Source organism: Theropithecus gelada, chromosome 11 (assembly GCF_003255815.1).
Source record: "Theropithecus gelada isolate Dixy chromosome 11, Tgel_1.0, whole genome shotgun sequence".
Lineage (NCBI taxonomy): Eukaryota > Metazoa > Chordata > Mammalia > Primates > Cercopithecidae > Theropithecus > Theropithecus gelada.
In genome coordinates, this window is record NC_037679.1 from 103,656,140 (window position 1) to 103,678,510 (window position 22,371).

Below are 22,371 nucleotides of genomic sequence, written 5' to 3' on the forward strand. Positions count from 1 at the left end.
TTGAGCTCCCATTTGTAGTTATTCACCACAAGTTCCACCATGCTCCTTCAAAAGACTCCTTCAGCGGTAATTTACCTCTATTCTACTTTAATAAATATACATAGTTAATTGAAATATAATCTGGAAAGATCTACCTGAGAACTTTCAAACTCTAAAAAAATTTTTTCTCAATCACAAATACTATTCTTTTCTTTCTCCTACACCTACTAAATCTACCTTTGTCCACAGCATTACCTCTGATCTATCATATCTTCTTATTCTGTCATTCGTCTCTATTCTGTTTTTTGTTTTGTTTTGTTTTCCTCCCAGCTTAAGCAATGATTTCAGTCTCATATCAACTCCTTAAAAAAAGAAAATCATACCTGTTTTACTTTACTACTTTATTTCTGAATTAAACAGTCTTCTGGGCCTTCCTGCATGTGTTCATGTGTATTTTTGTCACCATATACAGTAATCCCCCCCTTATCATCAAGGAATATAATCCAAGACCCCCAGTGGATGCCTGAAACCACAGACAGTTATCAAACCCTACACACACTCTGTTTTTCCTCTATATACATACCTATTACATAATAAAATTTAATTTACAAATGAGTCACAGCAAGAGATTAACAACAATAACTAGTAACAAAATAGAACAATTTTAACAGTATGCCAGCATCATTACTCTTGTGTTTTGGGGTCATTATTAAATAAAATAAGGGTTATGTGAACACAAGCACTGAGATACTGCAACAGTCGATCTAACAACTGAGACAGCTACTAAGTGACTAAGGGGCAGGTAGTGTGGACACGTGGATACACTGGACACAAGGAAGATTCACCTCCAGGGTGGAATAGAGCAGAATGCCACAAGACTTCATCACACTACTTAGAAAAAAAGCATAAATTTAAAATCTGTAAGCTGTTCCTTTCTGGAATTTTCCATTTAATATTTTCAGACCACAACTGACCACAGGTAACAGAAACCAAGGAAAGCACAAAAGCAGTTAAGGGAGGACTACTGTATATACATTAAAATCCTCACAGTTCTCAGGTATCGTATTTTCTTCCCTTGCATTCTCCCTGTGGAAAATTTCACTCTCTCTCATGGCAATGTGGGAAACTGGGCCTTAGAGAAGACAGCAGGCCCAAGATCTCACAGCTACAAATTAGCAACAGAGCAGAGATTTAAGATTAAGCGGTCTTGCCTCCAGATCCCACACTCTGAACCACTAATTTTCTAATACCACCCTAACCTACAGGAGCCCAGCAGGGAATTCGAGGCCTTCCATGGTCAGACAGGCCCAATGCACCCACACTGCCTAACCTTTGCCATATGCCCCTTTGCCCCACTTCGGTGGCTCTCTGTTCCAGCAGTACTGCCATTCTCTGAATAAATACCATCCTTTCCTGTCATTGTTCATCTTGTCCTATGCTTGTAATATCCTTAACCCCTACCACTTACAAACAATTCTGCCTGTTGAACCCATCTTTCAAGACCCTCTTCCTATGCTGCCATTTTAATAAATACGTTCCAATCCCCCCACAGACAAGTGCTGTCACCCTCATCCTTTCCCAGCGTATTTTGTTATATAATTTAACACTTTTTTTCCTCTTATAGAACTTAGTAACATTATCATACAGAACTTACCAATATTTCTATACTTAATCAAAGTAATATTTTAATTTCAAAAACCTGTATTTTCCCCCTAAAATAGTAAGAAGAATATAATTGTTTTAAGTTTTTGCAAATCTCTTTAATATCTGGCTTATAACCAAGCAGGGGGTGCACAAGACTAGCTTTAGAATAAATGCAATTTTGGTACCATCTAACAAAGCTTAAATGAGAGACCCAAAAGAATGAAACTATTTCCAAGTATTTTACCCACATCACAAAACAAAGTTCAGTAATATTTACAGGAATACAAAATGCCTAGCACCCAACAAGGTAAAACTCACAATGCTTGGCATCCAATCCAAACTCACCAGACATGCAAAGAAGCAGAAAAACACAACTCATAATAAGGACAAAAAGCGTTCAATGAAAACTGAAATCAGAAATAACACAGGTTATGGTATGATCTCACTTACATATGGAATCTAAAAAAAAGTTGAACTCGGCCGGGCGCGGTGGCTCAAGCCTGTAATCCCAGCACTTTGGGAGGCCAAGACGGGCGGATCACGAGGTCGGGAGATCGAGACCATCCTGGCTAACACGGTGAAACCCCGTCTCTACTAAAAAAAATACAAAAAACTAGCCGGGCGAGGTGGCGGGCGCCTGTAGTCCCAGCTACTCGGGAGGCTGAGGCAGGAGAATGGCGGGAACCCGGGAGGCGGAGCTTGCAGTGAGCTGAGATCCAGCCACTGCACTCCAGCCTGGGCGACAGAGCGAGACTCCGTCTCAAAAAAAAAAAAAAAAAAAGTTGAACTCAAAGAAACAGAATAGAATGGTGGTTACCAGGGGCTGGGGATAGGAACAGGGAGAGGAATGGGGAGACGCTGATCAAAGCGTACAAACCCTCAGTTATGAAATGAGTAAGTTCTGGGGATCTAACATACAGCAGCGTGTAATTAATAATGCTGTATTATAGAGTTGAAATTTGCTAAGAGAGTAAAAATCACAACACTCCACCACGCAAACAAAAAAGGTCCAAAAGGGAAGTGTCAGAAGAGACTGAATATTGATTCCGTTAAAAGCAACCACAGAGTAAAGACCTTAGTGGAATATGAAATTCAGCAACCAGGCTGTTCAAGATGCCAAAGAAGGCACGGACCCTTATCCACTGGCACTCAGGCACAGCTCAAGCCAGTCAGCGCCGCTACTAATCCTATTTGACAGTATCAGATTTGGTTCCTATTAGCTGAACCCATTACAGGGCATCAGTGATGGTAAAGGCGCTTACCGAATCTGGTGACCCTTCTACACAGTTAAGGAACTCAAAGCCTTAGAAAAGTATACATGTCAGAAATTTGAAAAATAAATAAATCACATGATCATTTGTATCTAATTACTACACGTTAATCTGTATTTTGTATACTATACATTATTCTACTACTGCCTCTAACCAAAAGCAAAAAACAAAGCAACTCATTAAAAAAAAAAAAAAAAAAAAAAAGCCGGCCGGGCGTGGTAGCTCATGCTTGTAATCCCAGCACTTTGGGAGGCTGAGGTGAGCAGATCACTTGAGGTCAGAAGTTCAAGACCAGCCTGACCAACAATGTAAAATCCCATCTCTACTAAAAATACAAAAAAATTAGTCAGGCGTGGTGGTGTATGCCTGTAGTCCCAGCTACTTGGGAGGCTGAAGCAGGAGAATCACTTGAACCCAGGAGGCGGAGGTTGCAGTGAGCCGAGATTGTGCCACTGCACTCCAGCCTGGGCAACAAGAGCGAAACTCCGTCTCGATTAAAAAAAAAAAAATTATTTTATCCTACATCCCCTAAACACATAATTAAATTCTTATTATAAAGGTGAAAAGCTAAGACATTCAAACCTAAAGTCTCAAACCTAATTTTCTTGTCTCTCAGTTCTTCTAAGCATTAATTTCAGAAAAAGAAAAGCTGTTCCCTCGGCAGGCCATGGACCTGTATGTAGGAAAACACCCCTCATCACTTCTAAGTGTTTTTCATTCTGATGGTTCCAATACCACATAAGACAACATTTGTGAGACCCCACATTGCCGCTTCTTTATGGAAGGTACCCAGATGCCCAAGCTGCGCTTCACACTGGATCCACGATTCAGTTAAGTGACCTGGAAACGTGCCAATGCTGACCTGACATAAACACCCTCATGGCACTGAGAGAGGGTCAAGTATGAATCGGTGACTGAAAAAGGTGAAGAGTAAGAACTCTTGTTATAAACGTATCAACCTTTAGCATAAGTGTCGCTGGAAACACAGGCTTTGATACCAAAAATATTTCATATTATAAACATTAGACACAGAAACTGCCCAAGTCCATACCCCCAATTACTAAACGATCTTTTCTTTACTAAGTATTCAATTCAAATCACCTGTGTATACTCCTTCTTAGTCTGCTTTTTCGTGCAGTACAGAATTCAAATACGCTAGTCTGGAGATCTGAGATAAAAACCACCACAAAAACCACTTTGCCACTGCTAGATTAATTGCTCTGAATTCTACACTGATCTTGTGGTTTGGAGTGAACTAAATTTGTAGTATAATTTTGCGTGAGGTCCATATTTTACAAACCACAAAAAACACGTTCAGGAAAACCCCTCAAAGACCAGCAGGACACACAGTCATCACCCTAACACCAATCCTGGCAGGAGGAATCAAACCTGTTTATTCACACCGGTGGAGCTGGAGGAACAGCATTCACCCAACTTGCCAAGGTTGTCTGTGGCAAACGGGTCACGCCAACTTCAATAAAAACAGAAGGCTTTTGTCCACAAGGTTTTCCGTACCAATGGAAGTGAACAGAAAATGGCTACCCTACTGTTTTGGCCTCCCACTTCTGATCAAAAACCAATTAATTCTGACCGGGCGCGGCGGCTCACGCCTGTAATCCCAGCACTTTGGGAGGCCGAGGTGGGCAGATCACGAGGTCAGGAGATGGAGACCATCCTGGCTAACACGGTGAAACCCCGTCTCTACTAAAAATACAAAAAATTAGCCGGGCGAGGTGGCGGCGCCTGTGGTCCCAGCTACTCGGGAGGCTGAGGCAGGAGAATGGCGTGAACCCGGGAGGCGAAGCTTGCAGTGAGCTGAGATCCGACCACTGCACTCCAGCCTGGGCGACAGAGCCAGACTCCATCTCAAAAACAAAACAATTAAGTCTCTCAACCTACCTTAACTTTCGTTTGTTTTAAATCAAGAAACAGATCTATCTAAAGGCATACTAGTAGTAATAATTAGTTGCATGGAAATGTGGCTTGTTTCCTATCATTCCTCTCTTGGCTTTGCCAACATGCCACTTTCCCTTTCTAACTCTGTGATCACAGCTTTTCAGTGTTCTCTGTCCTCTGTCATTTCCCCTCCTCACATCGCACTGCATGGAACCTCCTCTGGAGAAACTAACCCAATTCTACGGCTTTAACCACCATCTCCACAGCTTCCAAATCTTTACTCCTGGCCCCAAACGAGTTCTAAAAACCTAAACTTTTAATAATTTTTATTTAAACCACATCTTCCATTGATTTGTTTAGAAAGAGATATTTTTAAGAACTTTTAAATGTATGTTAAATCTGACTGCTATTATATTTTCTACATTTTTCCTGTATTCTGCAGTATTTCATAATTTTTTTAAAGAGTTAAATAACTGAAATTAAACTTCCAACTTTAAAGCTGAGAAAAATCAAGGCCCAAACTAATTAAGTGACTTGCTCAAATCCACTCTAAATGATATATCTTATGACTGCATTTCCCATTGTTCCCACCTAGATGGGAGGCTAAATGCCAGGTGAAGGGCACTGAGTTGACCCCACCTAGACGGGAGGCTAAATGCCAGGTGAAGGGCACTGAGTTGACCCCACCTAGACGGGCGGCTAAATGCCAGGTGAAGGGCACTGAGTTGACCCCACCTAGACGGGAGGCTGAATGCCAGGTGAAGGGCACTGAGCCACGGGACTGACAGCATTACAGATCAGACAGAAGTAAACTTTTTAGAGCACTATTTCAACAAACTGCATTGAGCTCTGTTTGATGCCCCACACTTGACAAAAAGATGAAAAGCTCAGAAATCAAAATAGTCAAGGTAGAAATGAGTCATTCCACAGTACACAGTTTAAAAAAAAAAATGACTATACATTTCGCAAATTTACATTCTGAAAAATTAATGTTGATACCTTCACTCACTTTCGCTTGAAAATTCATAGCAAAGAAGACACAGTATTGGCTATACAAAGTCTACTGCAATAAGTGGTATCAGGTATGCAGCCCCAAGAAACTCTTGGCCTCTGGAAACCTGATACAGCATGGCAGTCAGCCAACCTACTGTGTGTGACCCCTTTAAGCCAACACATAACGTAACACTTCCTCATTCTGGTATCAGAACGAAGATCAACAAAGCCTTATAACTCTATGTGAAAACCCTCACAGAAAGGGAGAATTCCTTACAGCTTTCTCTATGTGAAAACCCTCCTGGGCTCAAGTGATCCTCCTGTCTCAGCCTTCCGAAGTGCTGGAATGACAGGCATGAGTCACTCTGCCCGGCCATTGCAGAGGTCTTTATGCTTTCTTACAATTTCTGTCTTCACACACCTTGAGCTTCATTTTCATTTTGCCACTGTTGAAATATATATTCCTTTATTTCATTCCTGTGCTCTTGACAGGTAGAAACAATCTAGATGCAGAATTCCACCTGCTCTATTATTTAGCAACATTATATCAACAAGGAGAAGCAACAGACAAGCTCTTCCTTTTGTGGCCTTTCTCTGAAATTCTTCACCTTTACTGAATAAACCTCAGTTGACTTGCGAGTTTTGGCTTTAAAGGCATTATTACTGTAAGGTCTATGCCATACTATTATATTGACATTAGATTATTTTTTCCTATTACATTAATGCCTTTTTGTCTCCTGTTTTTTTCTTGCATCTCATTCTTCCCTTCTTTCTAACATACATCTTTTAACAGTTCTTTCCATAGGGATCCTGGGTAGTCAACTCTCATTTGTATTAATCTGAAAGAAAAAGTCTTTCTTCTCTCTTTACTGAAGAATGGTGAGAGTTCAGATTGGTACAGAATTCTGAGTTGCCAATGTTTTTCACTAAACTTTGAAGATTTTACACTACCATATTCTCACTACTGTTGTCGTAACTGAAAAGTCTGATGTTGGACTGTTAATCCTTAGTAGGTAACGTATTTTTTCTCCCTAGCAGGTTGTTTGTTTCCTTTTTTAGAGACAGCGTCTTGCTCTACTGCCCAAACTGGAGTGCAGTGGCACCATCATAGCTCACGACTGCCCTGAAGCCCTTAGGCTCAAGGGATACTCTTGCCTCAGACTTCTGAGTAGCCAGGACTACACGTACACACCACCATGCCGGGTTAGTTTTTTCTTGTTGTTGTTGTTGTTTGTGGAGACACGGTCTCACTATGTTGCCCAGGCTGGTCTCAAACTCCTGGTCTCAAGTGATCCTCCTACCTTGACCTCCCAAAGTACTGGGATTACAGGTGTGAGCCACCATGTCTGGTCTACCTGGCAGTTTTTAAGATCAGGTTACCTATGGTTCTACTATGTTGTATGTAGGTGTAGATATTTTCCTGCTCAAGAATAATTTGTTCCTGAATTGAAGGATCCATTCCTATCACCAAAATCAGAAAAATTCTCAGCAATTCTCTCTTTTAAGATTGCCTCTTTATCCTCTCCTGAAACTCCTACAGATATAAGTTGGGCTCAATTTCCATAGAGTTCTTTTTAATAATTTCTGTCTTCCTATCTTTCCTATTGTTTGCTGGGTAATATCTCATCAGATCTATGTTCCAATTCACTAACTGTTCCTGCAGCTCTCTATAATCTGCAATTAAACTAATATACTGAGTTTTCCATTTTAGTTACTATATATTTCATGTCTAAAATCCTGTTTTGATATTTTATAACCCGGTTGGTTTTATACACAGTGCCTTTGTTTTTTCCTCATGTTTTAAATCATCCCTTTATGCATTCATTAATTATAACAGCTAATATTTACTGAGTGTTACTATATACATACATTAACATTTAATTCTCACAACATTAAGAGGTAAGGCTATTATTCTTCTCACAGATGAGAAAACTGAGGCAAAAAAGTATACACTCATACAGCAAGTGGCAGAGCCAAGATTCAAAGACACTATACTAAACAGCTAGTGCTAGCTGGGCACGGTGCCTCACGCCTACAATCACAACACTAGTGGAGGCGGAGTCGGGAGGATCGCTTGAGCCCAGGAGCTGAAGACCAGCATAGGCAACATAAGGAGGTTCTGTCTATAAAAATTAAAAATTAAGGAAATAAAAATTAAATACCTAGTGCTACCGCAGCTTTTGCTCTCAACAGTCATGAAACAACATCCAACAAGCTATATCTGATTATCCCTCTGGAGGGTGCTCCCATGCCTCCTAGTCCATCCCTTAATCATTTAACGTATGGTCTCGCTCTATTATCCAACGTTCCTAAGCGTCTGATCACTCCATTTGTTCCTACTCCCGTTATTGGTTCAGGGGAGATCACAATCCACAAGTGATGAACTAATGTGGACTTGTAAATTCATTCTAAGCAATGCTTTTATCTGTGGGAATCTACATGTACTAAGTTGAAAGAATGTCCCTTCAGAGCAGTTATGTCTATTAAAACTCAAACCTGCATGATAAGAGACCTTTCTCCACAAAATCAAAGCCCAAGAGAATCAGTCTGTCTCTCGTATTGCCACTAATACTGGTAGGAGGAATTTTTTTCTCGTCCAACCTTTCTCAGGAGAGTACTAGATGTATGCAGAGGTCTTGGCTTCAGATCCCTATCTCATTTAGGACCAGTGTCTATCTGCTGTCCATGCGTTATCGTTGATCCAGGTAAAGTTCTACTCGTTTTGTTTTACTATTTTTCCATTTATGTCCAATACCCATACCCTCCTTCAATATGCAGCTATTCTAATACATTTTAATATGTTCCTGAATATGTATCTTAGAAACACAGAGGGTGATTTTTATATTCATACATGTTTTTCAATTTATATTAATGCTATATACCTCAACCTGTTTTTACTTTTAAAAAACAGGATGGATGCTGTTTTTTAAACAATATACTACTCATATAACAAGTACTATAAAGTGAGTCGAGACCACGCCATTGCACTCAAGCCTGGGCAACAAGAGCAAAACTCTGTCTCAAAAAAAAAAAGGAAACATGGACAGTACTTATATCTATCCATGGTCTAATGTATACATGCTTCTGCATCACTGCTTTTGACTTTTGTACAGTATTCCATGGTACATATCCACAATACTTTTATTTATCCCACCCCCTAGTAACGAACACTTATGCTGCTTTTAATTCCTTGTTACCACAAATAATACTGTGGTGAACATCCTTATACATGTCCTTTTGTGGACCAGCAGGAAACTTTCTCTGGGAAATATACCAAGGAATGGGATTACTGAAACCACCTACATCATCTGTGTTACGGTTTGCCCAAATCCTCACAGGCACTGAATTTGTTATCTCATATTCTAATTTTTATCAATTTGATGAACAAAATAGAATATTTCATCATCTTTGAAATTTGCATTTATTTACTAGTGAAAGCGACGATATCATGGCATAGTTGTTAACCACTTAAGTTTATCTGTTAACTGTCTATTCAAATCCTTCCCTCTCCCTATAGTCTCTATTTCTTAATGATTTTCACGTTTTTTTGTTTTTGTTTTTTGTTTTTGTTTTTTGTTTTGAGACTGTGTCTCGCTCTGTCGCCAGGCTGGAGTGCAGTGGCATGATCTCAGCTCACTGCAACCTCCGCCTCCCAGGTTCAAGCGCTTCTCCTGCCTCAGCCTCCTGAGTAGCTGGGACTATAGGCGTGTGCCACCACACCCAGCTAATTTTTTTATTTTTAGTAGAGATGGGGTTTCACCATATTGGTCAGAATGGTGTTGATCTCTTGGCCTAATGATCCGCCCGCTTTGGCCTCCCAAAGTGCTGGGATTACAGGCATGAGAAACCACGCCTGGCCTCAAGCATCTCTTTCTTATTCTTTATCTGAATCCTTACTATTTCAAGAGGCTCTAAAAAAACTCTTCTCCCAATCTCATATGTTGGCTTTGCCAATGGTTTTCTTTCTTGAACAGAAATGCTTAAATTTGATAGAATCATTTAAGTTCTCTTACCCCAATATATACCTACTAAACATTTTCATTGATTAGCTTTGTAGTTTCTCTTTAACACTGAGGCCTTTAATCAATCTAGAGTTCACTGTTTCATCTAGAATGAAGTAGGTGGCCAACTTTATTCTCTATATGGTATGTCAGTTTTCTCATGCTTGCTGAATTTTGCACTAGTTTATGACTGACTCTCTCTCCACATAAATGTGTCTGATTTCACTCTCCCTACTCTTTTCACCATAAATGTGTCTGATTTCACTCTCCCTACTCTTTTCACCATAAATGTTTCTGATTTCACTCTCCCTACTCTTTTCACTACCTGCTCCTTCCTGTGCTAGTTACCGCACTGTTCTGAGGTGTATTGTTTGGTTTCGTTTGGTTACGTATCTACATTTTCATGTATCACAGGGCAGGGTTCTCCCACTTTCTCTTCTCTTTTTAATGTTAGAATAGCTTTATTCATCCATATAAATTTTTTAAAATTTAATAGTAAAATATACAGACATAAAATTTGCTATCTTAATCATTTTAAGTCCACAGTTCAATAGTGTTGAGTATATTCATGCTGTTGTACAACCAATCTCCAGAACTCATTTCATCTTACAAAACTAAAATTCTATACCCATTAAACCCACATTCTCTCCTTCCCAGCTGCTGGTAACCACCTTTCTACTTTCTGTCTCTATGAATTTGACTCTAGGTATGCAAGTGGAATCATACATAGTATTTGTCTTTTTGTAACTCATCCTTACAAAATTTAAAATAAAATGAATTCCTAAAAAATACTGTTTGGTATTTTGTTTGTTTGTTTTGTTTTGAGATGGAGTCTCGCTCTTGTCGCCTAGGCTGGAGTGCAGTAGCGTGATCTCGGCTCACTGTAACCTCCGCCTCCCAGGTTCAAGTGACTCTCCTGCCTCAGCCTTCCGAGTAGCTGAGATTACAGGCGACCGCCACCATGCCCGGCTACTTTTGTATTTTTAGTAGAGAAGGGGTTTCACTATGTTGGCCAGGCTGGTCTTGAACTCCTGACCTCAGATAATCCACCTGCCTCAGCCTCCCAAAGTGCTGGGATTATAGGTGTGAGTCACTGTGCCTGGCCTACTGCTTGGTGTTTAATTGGAAATGCAAAAGAATAGATACATTAATTTCAGGAAAACTGATATCCCTGCAGGATTAAATTATACCATCTATTGATACGGAGTTTCTTTTATTTATTTTTCCTCATATCCTCTGGTAGAGTATTAGTCTTTCTTGTTTTTTCTTGGGGAGTGGGGAACAACTTGAGGATGAAAATGACTATTTTTAAATATTTGATAGAAAATATCAAATATTGGGCCGGGTGCGGTGACTCATGCCTGTAATCCCAGCACTTTAGGAGGCCGAGGTGGGCGGATCACAACGTCAGGAGATCGAGACCAGCCTGGCTAACATGGTGAAACCCCATTTCTACTAAAAATACAAAAAATTAGCTGGGCGTGGTGCCATGCTCCTGTAGTCCCAGTTACTCGAAAGGCTGAGACAGGAGAATCACGTGAACTTGAGAGGTGGGAAAGAAAAAGAAAAAAAAAAAGAAACTATCAAATATTTTCTCCTCAAAAGCCATCTGGGCCTTAGGATTTGGGAGGGAAAAAGGGATGAGGCTGATTACCATTTCAATTTCTATAATGACTGTTACTCATGTTTTCTCTTAACTCTTGAACTTATTCTGTCATTTTATATTTTTCCAGAAATTTATTTCTTCTTGTTTTTCAACCTTATTCGAATATAATTGTTTAGAGTTGTCTTGTATTATTTTTAAACTCTGCAGTACTAGCAGTTACTTTTCCTTTCTCATCTGTAAGAGCTGTTCCTGTCTTATTAACCTTTTTCAAATAACTACCTCTTGGTGTTGTTTTATTCTCTACTTTATTAATTTCTCACCTTATATTTATTACTCTTTATTGTTTTTGGATTAACTGTTACTTTTTTCTAAGTTTCCTGATTTGAACACCTAGATTACTTGCTCTTCTTTCTTATTTTCTGATGAATATGTTAAAAACTAGAAATTTCCCTCTAAATACTGCTTTAGTTATACCCCACAGTTTTTTTTCTAATTATGTTCCATAAATTTTTATATAGACAGCTTTCACTGCCACTCATTTCTAAAATGTTTATATTTCTCCTTTAACCCACAAGTCATTTCGGTAGTATGTTTCAAGATTGTAGACTTATTTTGGTTTTCTGTTGCTATTCTTTATTATCTTTATAACTACTTTACTATCTTTACTCCTGATTTCTAATTTTGTTGCGTTAAGAGTACAAAGTCATGTGACTTTGACTCTTGGGAATTTTGAAGTTTCCTTTATGACCCAGTACATGGTTAGTTTTTATGACTGTTCAGTAAGTGCTTAAAAATATTGTTTATTCTCTGTTAGTACAAAATTCTATATACACATCTATGAACTTGAGCTTGTTAATGTTATTAAAACTTTATGTTGATGCTTGTTTATTTCATCTAATTCTGACAGGAGCACATCCAAATGACCAACTACAACTGTTGATTTATCTATTTCACCTCATTGCTGCTATATATTCATTCATTCCTTCATTCCTTCATTCATTCATTCATTCGTTTAGAGACAGAACCTTGCTCTGTCGTGCAGGGGCATGATCTTAGCTCACTGCAACCTCCACCTCCTGGGTTCAAGGAATTCTCCTGCCTCAGGCTCTCAAGTAGCTGAAACTACAGGTGCGTGCCACCATGCTGAGCTAATTTTTGTATTTTCAGTAGAGACATGGTTTCACCATGTTGGCCAGACTGGTCTCAAACTCCTGAACTCAGGTGATCTACTCACCTTGGCCTCCCACAATGCTGGGATTACAGGTGTGAGCCACTGTGCCCAGCCTGCTTTACATATTTAAATGCCATGTTGTTAGATGCATAAATTGACATGATTATACTTTCTTGATCTATCAGCATATAACATTGTTCTGTGTGCCTTAAAAGATAATTTAATATTAAAATAAATCATATTTGGGAAGGCCTATTTTCCTGATGTTTCATTTTTAAATTTTTTTCTATCTGTATTTTTAACTTTGCTGTTACTTTTTGTCTCTGTTTAACTCTTGTTGATAGTATACTTCTGTATCTTTTTAGCCCAACTGAGATTTATATTTTCATTTTAATCCAAGTACTTATTTGTATGTATTGACTTTCCCATTATTTGTACTGATTTCAGCCTTCTTTGTTCACGATGTCCACATACCATCATGTTTCTTTCTCTCCCCTCCCTACTCTTTTCTATTCTCCACTGGGTAAACTGAGTTTCACTCTGATGGTTTGAAACTTATACATTCCATTTTGATTTTTCTAGTGTATTAAGAGCCATACTTACACTTATATTTTCCTGTCAACTTCTTAAGTTTATCATTATCTACATCTTCCCGCGAACCAGACATTACCCCATCATCTCTGTAAGCAGTGCTATCTCACCAGCTGGAACTGGGGGAGTGGCTGTGGCAGGAAGCAAGCCTCCCCAATCAGAACGCCTCTGGTAGGATCATCTGCACCGCTTCTACAAGAAATGCTCTGCCCAGTTATAGAGAGGATGCTGAAAGAGGAAGGAGCACTCCAAAGCCAGTCTACCTTCACAAGCAGACTTGAATATCATGACAATGTCGCCCTGCAGCACCCAGCCCCAACCCCTACCCCATAATTCACACAATCCACCTACAACAGGAAGACAAAAACACATTCACTTGAAAAGATTCTAAGCCCTCTCTCTGTTCACGGTACCTAGTTCTCCTTTATTCTGAGCAGCTATTTCAGAGATATCGATAGACATATACAGATATATTAATAGATACAGATAGGGATATAGATCATCAGCCTTTCTGTTTTATTTGCCACGGTATCCCCAGTGCTCAGAAGAGTTCTCAGCAGGTACTCTCAAAACCCTGTTGAATGAATGAAGAGATCAATCAATACATCTTTCTCTTCTCTCATAATCTCTTGTCACAAAAGATGCCTATCTCTTTCTGAGGCTGTATAATTCCATCAACCTAAATCCTTTTCTCCTCTCTACCAACATGAATTGTTTCTTCTTCTCCCCACCTTTCTTTGTGGCTAGTCCCCAACCTACCAATCAAACAAGAGTCATGGTCATCTATGCATATCGTAATTCGCAAAGTCAGAAATGATGAATTCCAGTCCTAAAACTAATACCAAGTAGTTGGATAGGCCTTCAGCAGGTTGTTTATACTCTCTCTGCACAGGGAGGAATTGCAGCATTATGATCAAGAACAAAAGTTTGGGGGTTTCAGTCAATCGGGCACTAGGTCATGTAACCTCAATCTCTTGAAGTTTTAGCTCCCTGTCTGTAAAATGTTATAGCAATTCTTATTTCTTGGAAGGTTACGCTAAGAATTAACTGGGAAAATGAAAGTATACAAACCCTCCATGGTACACAGAAAGCACTCAGGTTAGATACTGTCATAAATATTCTTTAAATTACGGAAAGACCGGATGATCTCTAAAACTGCCCTCTCGTTCTAAGAATGTACGACTAACTCTAAGTATGCTGAAGAAGTCAGAACTCTAGCTTCAAGTGGCACGGGTCTGGGACTGCAAGGAGAGGGTGCTCGTCAAACAACAGCATCCTAGCTCTAGTGCCTGAACATCCCAGGGCAAGGGCAGTTCCTCACCTTGTGCTAGATGCTGATCTCCCAAGCACCTCTGAAAAAGAGCCACTTCCTCTTCCTGTTACTAAGATACAGATTATATTCCTTACCTATAATAAACAGAATTCCAAAACACAATTTCCTGGAGAAGTAAGGGAAAAAAACTGGAATACTCTGAAGCAGTAAAGTCCACATTATTTTGGTTTATTGATAAAATCAGCTCTGCTCTGCACATTGGGAATTAATCCTGAAAATACATTTAATGGTAGCTCCCTAGTATAGCATCATGATTTTGGAACAAGAAAATAACTTTAATTCTTGAGAATGCTGTAACTGATACAGCAAAAGTCCCAGGGTTACTAGCGAGAGTAGCCTCAAGTGCCAATCAAAAGTGGTATGCTAACAAGCAGTTCATAAAATTCTCAATTATAAAAGCAAAACAACAATACTTATGTTGTCAAACCCATGCCATTACTATGAAGAGCAAATAAAACAATAAAGACCAAATCAAATCAAAGTGTTATAAACTGTAAGGTGTTTCAAAATTGTTTGAACCTATTGAATTCAAATTTTCCTCCGTGGCTGGGCACAGTGGCTCTTGCCTGTGATTCCTGTGCTTTGGGGGCTAAGGCGGGAGGTCTGCTTGAAGCCAGGAGTTCAAGAACATCCTGGGCAATACAGTGAGACCCCATATCTACAAAAAATACAAATTAAAAAATTAGCCAGGAGTGGTAGCCCTGCATCTATAGTCCTCGCTACTCAAGATGCTGAGGTGGGAGGATCACTTGAGCCCACAAGTTCAAGGTTATAGTGAGCTATGATCGAGGCACTGCACTACAGCCTGAATGACAAAGTGAAACCTTGTCGCAAAAAATAATAATAATAATAATTAATAAACTAAATGTCCCTCCAAATTCAGAAGAGAACATAATTAAACACCTGGCCAAAAAAACCTTAAGTTGTTATCATTATCTTCACTTTATAGATGAGGAAAGGGAGGCTTAAAGAAGTAATTCCTAGATGGTCACGGTGGCTCACGCCTGTAATCCCAGCACTTTGGGAGGCCGAGGAGGGCGGATCACCTGAGGTTGGGAGTTCGAGACCAGCCTGACCAACAGGGAGAACCCCCATCTCTACTAAAAATACAAAATTAGCCGGGCGTGGTGGTGCATGCCTGTAATCCCAGCTACTCAGGAGCCTGAGGCAGGAGAATCACTTAAACCCGGGAGGCAGAGTCTGCAGTGAGCCAAGATTGCGCCATTGCACTCCAGCCTGGGCAACAAGAGCAAAACTCTGTCTCTCACACACACACACACACACACACACACAAAGAAGTAAAGTAACTCCTCTAAGGTTACACAACTAGTAAAGGTAGAGGGCTGGGTTTCAAGCCTGTGTCTGACTCCAAAACCAACCTTTTAACCACTGTATCACTAAATCCAGACCACCTCTGTGAAAGTCATCAGATTAAAAGAGACGGTTACAAAACGGGAGCAATTCCATATATACTGTACCTTGCGAACACCAGAGGGCCTCATCCCAAGTACCCCAAATAGGAAAAAAAAACCAGGTCTTCTCACATGTAACTATTTTCCTTAAAGGATTTTTAAAACTGTTCAAACTTCAGGCTAGGCACAGTGGCTCACGCCTGTAATCCCAGCACTTTGGGAGGCAGAGGAAGGAGGACTGCTTGAGCTCAGGAGTCCTAGACCAGCCTAGGCAACACAGTGAGACTCTGTCTCTGCAAAAAAATTTTAAAAATTAGCCAGGTGTGATGGCACATGCCTGTAAGTCCTGACTACTCAGGAGGCTGAGGCAGGAGAAGCGTTTGATCCCAGGAGTTCCAGGTTGCAATGAGCTATTAATATAATCGTGCCACTGCACTCCAGCTTGGGTGACAGAGTAAGATTCTATCTCTAAAAATAAAAATGAAAGAAAAACTCCATGATCCATGTTCTTTTTTCATACATACTTAATTTAGTAATCTGAGTGTTAGATCAAAGTCTAGGATAGTTGCAGAAAAGAAGATGAAATCAGCTAAGAGCAAATTATAGAAATACATGAAAACTTTCAAAGAGCTGGTATAAACTGCCTTTTACTGGGCTCTAACACTGGCAAGTTGCGTTGGAAAAGGTGACCCTTGCCAAGTGTCACCATAGTAATTTTTTAAGTAATGCTAATAAATAGACATATTACATTCTTAAAATCATCCCAAATTCAGAAGTAAGCTTTCACTCTTTTATCTTTTATGATGAGATGGTTCCATGTGAGCAGTTTCCCTGGTAACTTACAGAAATAATCACTGAGACTCAGCTACTCCTGCAATGGCTAAAAACTAAAAACCATTCGTGAATGACAACAAATACAATCTATTCTCCATGGTACAAGAAACCAATCACAAGCCCGTCTGGGTGAGACCTGGCTAATAAGAACATTACTTGAGAGGGGTACAAAGAGAAGCATGGATTGCCAAGGGGGAAAAGTCATTTATTAGACTGTGACAAGCTTTTAAATGTTTGCATTATCATTAGCCAACTGCCTGGTTCTCCGGTTTGCACACCTGCCACCTCCACCCAAAGCTACTACAGTAGCAAACCCGGAAGTACGTTTGACCTCTAGAACACTGGCGCCCTCTTCTGACCCTTCCGCTGTACTGCATGCACTCAAGCTACTGAAACAAAAAACTATTAATAAAGCTATTACATTTTAAAATAAAGAGTGTAATTGGATTGTTCATAACTCAAAGGACACACGCTTGAGGGGATGGATACCCCCATTCCCCATCATTTATTTTCACACTGCATGCCTGTATTAAATATCTCACATACCCCATAAATATATACACCTACTATGTACCCACAAAAAATTTTAAAAATAAAGCTATAAATGAATAACTTTGCAGGTAACATTATCTAGATGATTTCATATTTATAATTCCCTGAATAAACCTAAGTTTAACTTAATAAAAGAAAAGGAAGATCATCTAAATACTAAGTTCTCTTAACATCTCAACAGTATATGTATTAGTTGATTTTATTATAAGAATTATAAAATGATAACAATGACGAATGTACAAAGACTTTACTATGTGCCGAACACTGGCAGTAAATAAATGAGTTTAATTCTAATAACAAACTTATGAGTTAAGTACTACTATTCTCTTCATCTTACAGATGTGAAAAGTGAAGTGTAATGAAGTTCAATACATTCCCAGGATCACGCAATTCGCAGTAAGTAGTAAAGATGAAGTCCAAACTCAGTAAACATGACTCTACAGCCAAAGCCTCAGCCACTACCGCATCTCATGATTTTATACCCAAAATAGCTCTGTGATGTAGAATGGAGCTGATATCACAACAAAATGAAACATAATTAAAATAGAAAAAGTGTAAGTTAATAAGAAAAATGACAAATACGTCAGCTAAAATCTCCCATTTTTAACAAAGCCCCAAATTGTACAGATAAAAATATTATAAGAAACAGTTTAGGTTCCTTCTTCCTTACTCTTGTCTTCTAGGACTATGATGTTTTTATTCTTCCTTTTCTTCCTCATTCTTTTTTCCATCAAATTACGTTCTTAATTTTCTTTAAAGAAGAAAAACTAATCTACATCATATGCTTTATGTTTCTTATATAAAGCAAAACTACTTATCTACTCTTAAATTATCTATTTCACTGCGACCTTTAAAAAATATTTATATTAAGACAGTAAATCCACATGGCATCATCAACTCTTCCTCTTTGATCATTGAAAATAAAATAGGTAAGAATTGATCTGGGATTATTTAGCAATACATTAAATATCTATCTGAAGTCATATACCTATCTGAAGACGGTCAATACCTAACTGAAGTCATAGCCAATAGTCTAGATAATCTTCTAAGATTTCTAAAAACACTGCCTGGGCATGGTGGCTCATGCCTGTAATCCTAGCACTCTGGGAGGCCGAGGTGGGTAGATCAAGAGGTCAGGAGTTCAAGACCAGCCTGACCAATAAGGTGAAACCACGTCTCTACTAAAAATACAAAAATTAGCCAGGTATGGTGGCATGCGCCTGTAATCCCAGCTACTCAGGAGGCTAAGGCAGGAGAATCACTTGAACCCAGGAGGCAAAGGTAGCGATGAGCCGAGATCACGCCACTGCACTCCAGCCTGGGCGACAGAGCGAGACTCCATCTCAAAAAAAAAAAAAAAGTTTCTAAAAACACTAACTTTATTTTCAAACAGGATATGAAGACACATTGTCTAATAATCTGTGGTTTAAAATTAGACTATCTAGAACTTTAACAGATTCCAGTTTCCTATATACAGTTATTCATAATATCACAACTTAAAAACACTTAAATGTACTCCAAATACAGTGTAACCAAGCTCACTGTCGTTCATGACTAGAAAATTCACCAGGGGTTGAACTGAAGCTTTTAAATCAATGATTACTCTTTAACAATTATCCTTTTATTTTTAATATTGTTAGAGTATACTTTGAAGTACAGACTTGGTGAAAGTTTAAAGAATTAAAAACATAAACTGCACCCGTTTTAACTTGTTAGATCTAAGAACAACTGAAACGAGATGGTTATATTTTAGCACAGTAACTGATCACGCTGCTAAAGAATTAATCATAACATTACTCATATTTCCCAATTCTAAACATAACAAAAACAGCACAGGTAATGCTTATGAAAAGGTGCCAAGAAATCAGCTCCCCACAAACCCCCGAACTCTCTCTACCTCTGTCTGCAGGATGGCAGCCCTCTGCTCCTTGGCAGTCAAGGACTCCTTCAGCACCTCAATGTGCTGTTTACTGTCTGAGAACTGGTTTGTGAGTGTCTCCAGCTTCGTCTGCAGGGCAAGGAGTTCCGTGTCCTTTCTGGACAGCTCCTGTTTCACCTGACCAATCTAGAAAAGAAGTAACACACTTTAAGGAAAAAAGAAATCAAACACACATCTCTTATCTGGCTCTTTGACAGGTCCGAGTCACAAAATACGAAACTAAATGCAGCACGAATTGTATGACAGGTCACATTCATCTTTTCACATCACATAATCTTGGCTCTCCCCCAACCCTGCGCCAAAAAAAAAAAAAAAAAAAAAAAAAAAAAAAAAAAAACCTAAACTTATTCAGTAGGTAAATGTCCAGTTTTCAGTTACCGTGTCTCCTAAATATTCTTTGAAACCTCTTAGAAAGGGAATGGAGGGAAAGGAATTCCAATTCAATTAGATGACTCTGAGACAGCAGTAAGCAACTGAACACCACTATACTGATAAAACGGTTTTCATTTTTCTAGGTGAGCCCTCTTCAGAACACGATGGGTCAAATGCAGGATGACTGTAGATATAACACAAAAGGTTTTAGAGACCTCCCAGTACTACTATTTAAAATTCAAAATCTGCTGCTACTGTGCTTATTTTTCATTGTCATCTTTTTCATTCTCAAAAGTTTGCATAAAATTCTTACCTTAAAAAGCTACTTTTAAGGTTATACATATGTCGTTTTGTAAAATCCTATAATTTGATGTTATGTGTATTGATTAATTTCTCTCTTAACATTGAAAGTATTTTCTTTCAAACACCTTCGTTACATTCCTACTGTTTTCTAAGAATTTTTAAAATAGTTTTTTTACCCTAAATGTAAGCCATGTAAACAGAAATAACATCTGCTTTTACATTATGTCTACCGCCTAACAAGGAACTAAAAAAGATACTAATTACTGGAAGTATAAACTTGACAATCAGTAATTTCGGTGTCACTGATGAAACAAAAAGTTATCTTTTTATTTTTAAAACCTTGAATGTATCTAAAGTATTGTAATTGTAATAATCTTAGGTACAAGGGATAAAGCTTTTGAGAACAATTTCCCATGAAGAAATAAATTTCACATTAATTAAAATTAGACATTTGAGGAGCACCAAAAATAAATTTCCAATTTAGCCTTCTGTTTCAAAAAAGATTAAGTATTTTTCTCATACGCATAAAATCTCTTCTTAGAGATATATTCATTCAACAAATATTTCTGTATGCTTACTGTATACAAAGTACCTGAGGATACTAAAAACATCAGTGGAAGGTAATTTTAAATGGTGGCTATATTCATCCTGCAAAATAGTATGTACCCAGGAGTTACCACACACTGTAACAGCGTGGAGTCTTTTATGATATTCCTTTATCAATAAAAACAACCCATTAGTATTACTCCATTCCCTAACATACTGACTGTAACAAAAATACATCTGTTGTACGAATGAATATTTTGGGGATGTTCAAAGTGTTACCATTTTCTCAGCTAAAGAACTATGACTTAAAGATTATTCAAATTTCCAGCTACCTCCAATCATGTGATCAAAAACAAATATAAAAATCTGTTTCGTCATCATCTGCATTATTAAGTAAGCTTCAAATAATGCTATATTGACCTTAAAGACTGAGACAGAAAACATTTTAAATGAAAAGCAGGGTTTAGGCCGGGTACAGTGGCTCACGCCTATAATCATAGCACTTGGGGAGGCCGAGGCGGGTGGATCACAAGGTCAGGAGATCGAGACCATCCTGGCCAACATGGTGAAACCCATCTCTACTAAAAATACAAAAATTAGCTGGGCGTGGTGGCGCGTGCCCGTAGTCCCAGCTACTCAGGAGGCTGAGACAGGAGAATCGCTTCAACCAGGGAGTCAGAGGTTGTAGTGAGCCGAGATCTGGCCACTGCACTCCAGCCTGGCGACAGAGCAAGACTCCGTCTCAAAAAAAAAAAAAAAAAAGAAAGAAAGAAAAAGAAAAAAAAGAAAAGCAGAGTTTAGAAGCACAAATTTTCCTTAAAGACTGAGACAGGAAGATATTATAAAGGGGAAGTAAATATAATACAAAGCTTAGGAGCACAAGGCTTTGCAGACAATCACACATCAGAACTAAGTTAGCTATGTGTCCCTGAATAATTACTTTCCTAATCAGTTTCCTAATCAGTAATAAGGAGAAATTATACCAATGCCACTGTACTGTTTATGGATTCAATAAAATAAAGTGTGAAATGTGCTTAGCCTGTTGTCTGACTCAATGCAGAAATTACTAATAGTAGCTATTTTAAAAAGGAAGTTATCGATCAACCTTCCCTCTTGACAATATATGGTTTCCATAAACCAAATTAGACCCTTTCCACCAAAATATTTCACTTTTTACTATATACTATAAAGTGGACCATAAATAGCAAATCTACCAAAGTAGCACAAGTTTGGTTTTTTAAATGCTGTATTTCAGTCTCAGCCGACAATTATTTTCCGAAGCAGTTTTTGCTGACACTTTGACAAATGTGGGCACAGCCTAGTATAGGTCAGTACAGTAAAGAAATTGTAAGCAGTATGTGGAAGAAGACTGTTTGTATAAAACCAAATCCTGCCTCTTACTAGCTGTGTTTTCCTAGGCACCATCCTGTTACCTCAGCTTCCTCGTCTATAATTTGGAGTTGATAATATGCCTAACTCAGCACGTTATAAAGAATGTTTATAGTAAGTGTGCAAGTCTTAGCTATTTTATTATTCAGTCATCCCTCAGTATCCATGGGTCCATGGGGGACTGGTTCCAACACACACCTTGGATACCAAAATTAATGAATGATGGGCCGGGCGCGGTGGCTCAAGCCTGTAATCCCAGCACTTTGGGAGGCCGAGACGGGCGGATCACGAGGTCAGGAGATCGAGACCATCCTGGCTAACATGGTGAAACCCCGTCTCTACTAAAAAATACAAAAAACTAGCCGGGCGCGGTGGCGGGCGCCTGTAGTCCCAGCTACTCGGAAGGCTGAGGCAGGAGAATGGCGTGAACCCGGGAGGCGGAGCTTGCAGTGAGCAGAGATCCGGCCACTGCACTCCAGCCTGGGCGGCACAGCGAGACTCCGTCTCAAAAAAAAAAAAAAAAAAAAAAAAAAAATAAA

General features: G+C 39.0%; 1 protein-coding gene across 6 annotated transcripts in view; it reads right to left on the reverse strand.

The window, feature by feature from the left end:
- ERC1 (ELKS/RAB6-interacting/CAST family member 1) overlaps positions 1–22,371 on the reverse strand; it is a 502,036-nt gene that overhangs the window by 403,093 nt on the left and 76,572 nt on the right. For all 6 annotated transcript variants that reach the window (XM_025401992.1, XM_025401990.1, XM_025401993.1 and 3 more), the window contains one exon: positions 19,181–19,348. In XM_025401992.1, the coding sequence (XP_025257777.1) occupies positions 19,181–19,348 (168 nt within the window). The remainder of the gene's footprint in view (positions 1–19,180; positions 19,349–22,371) is intronic.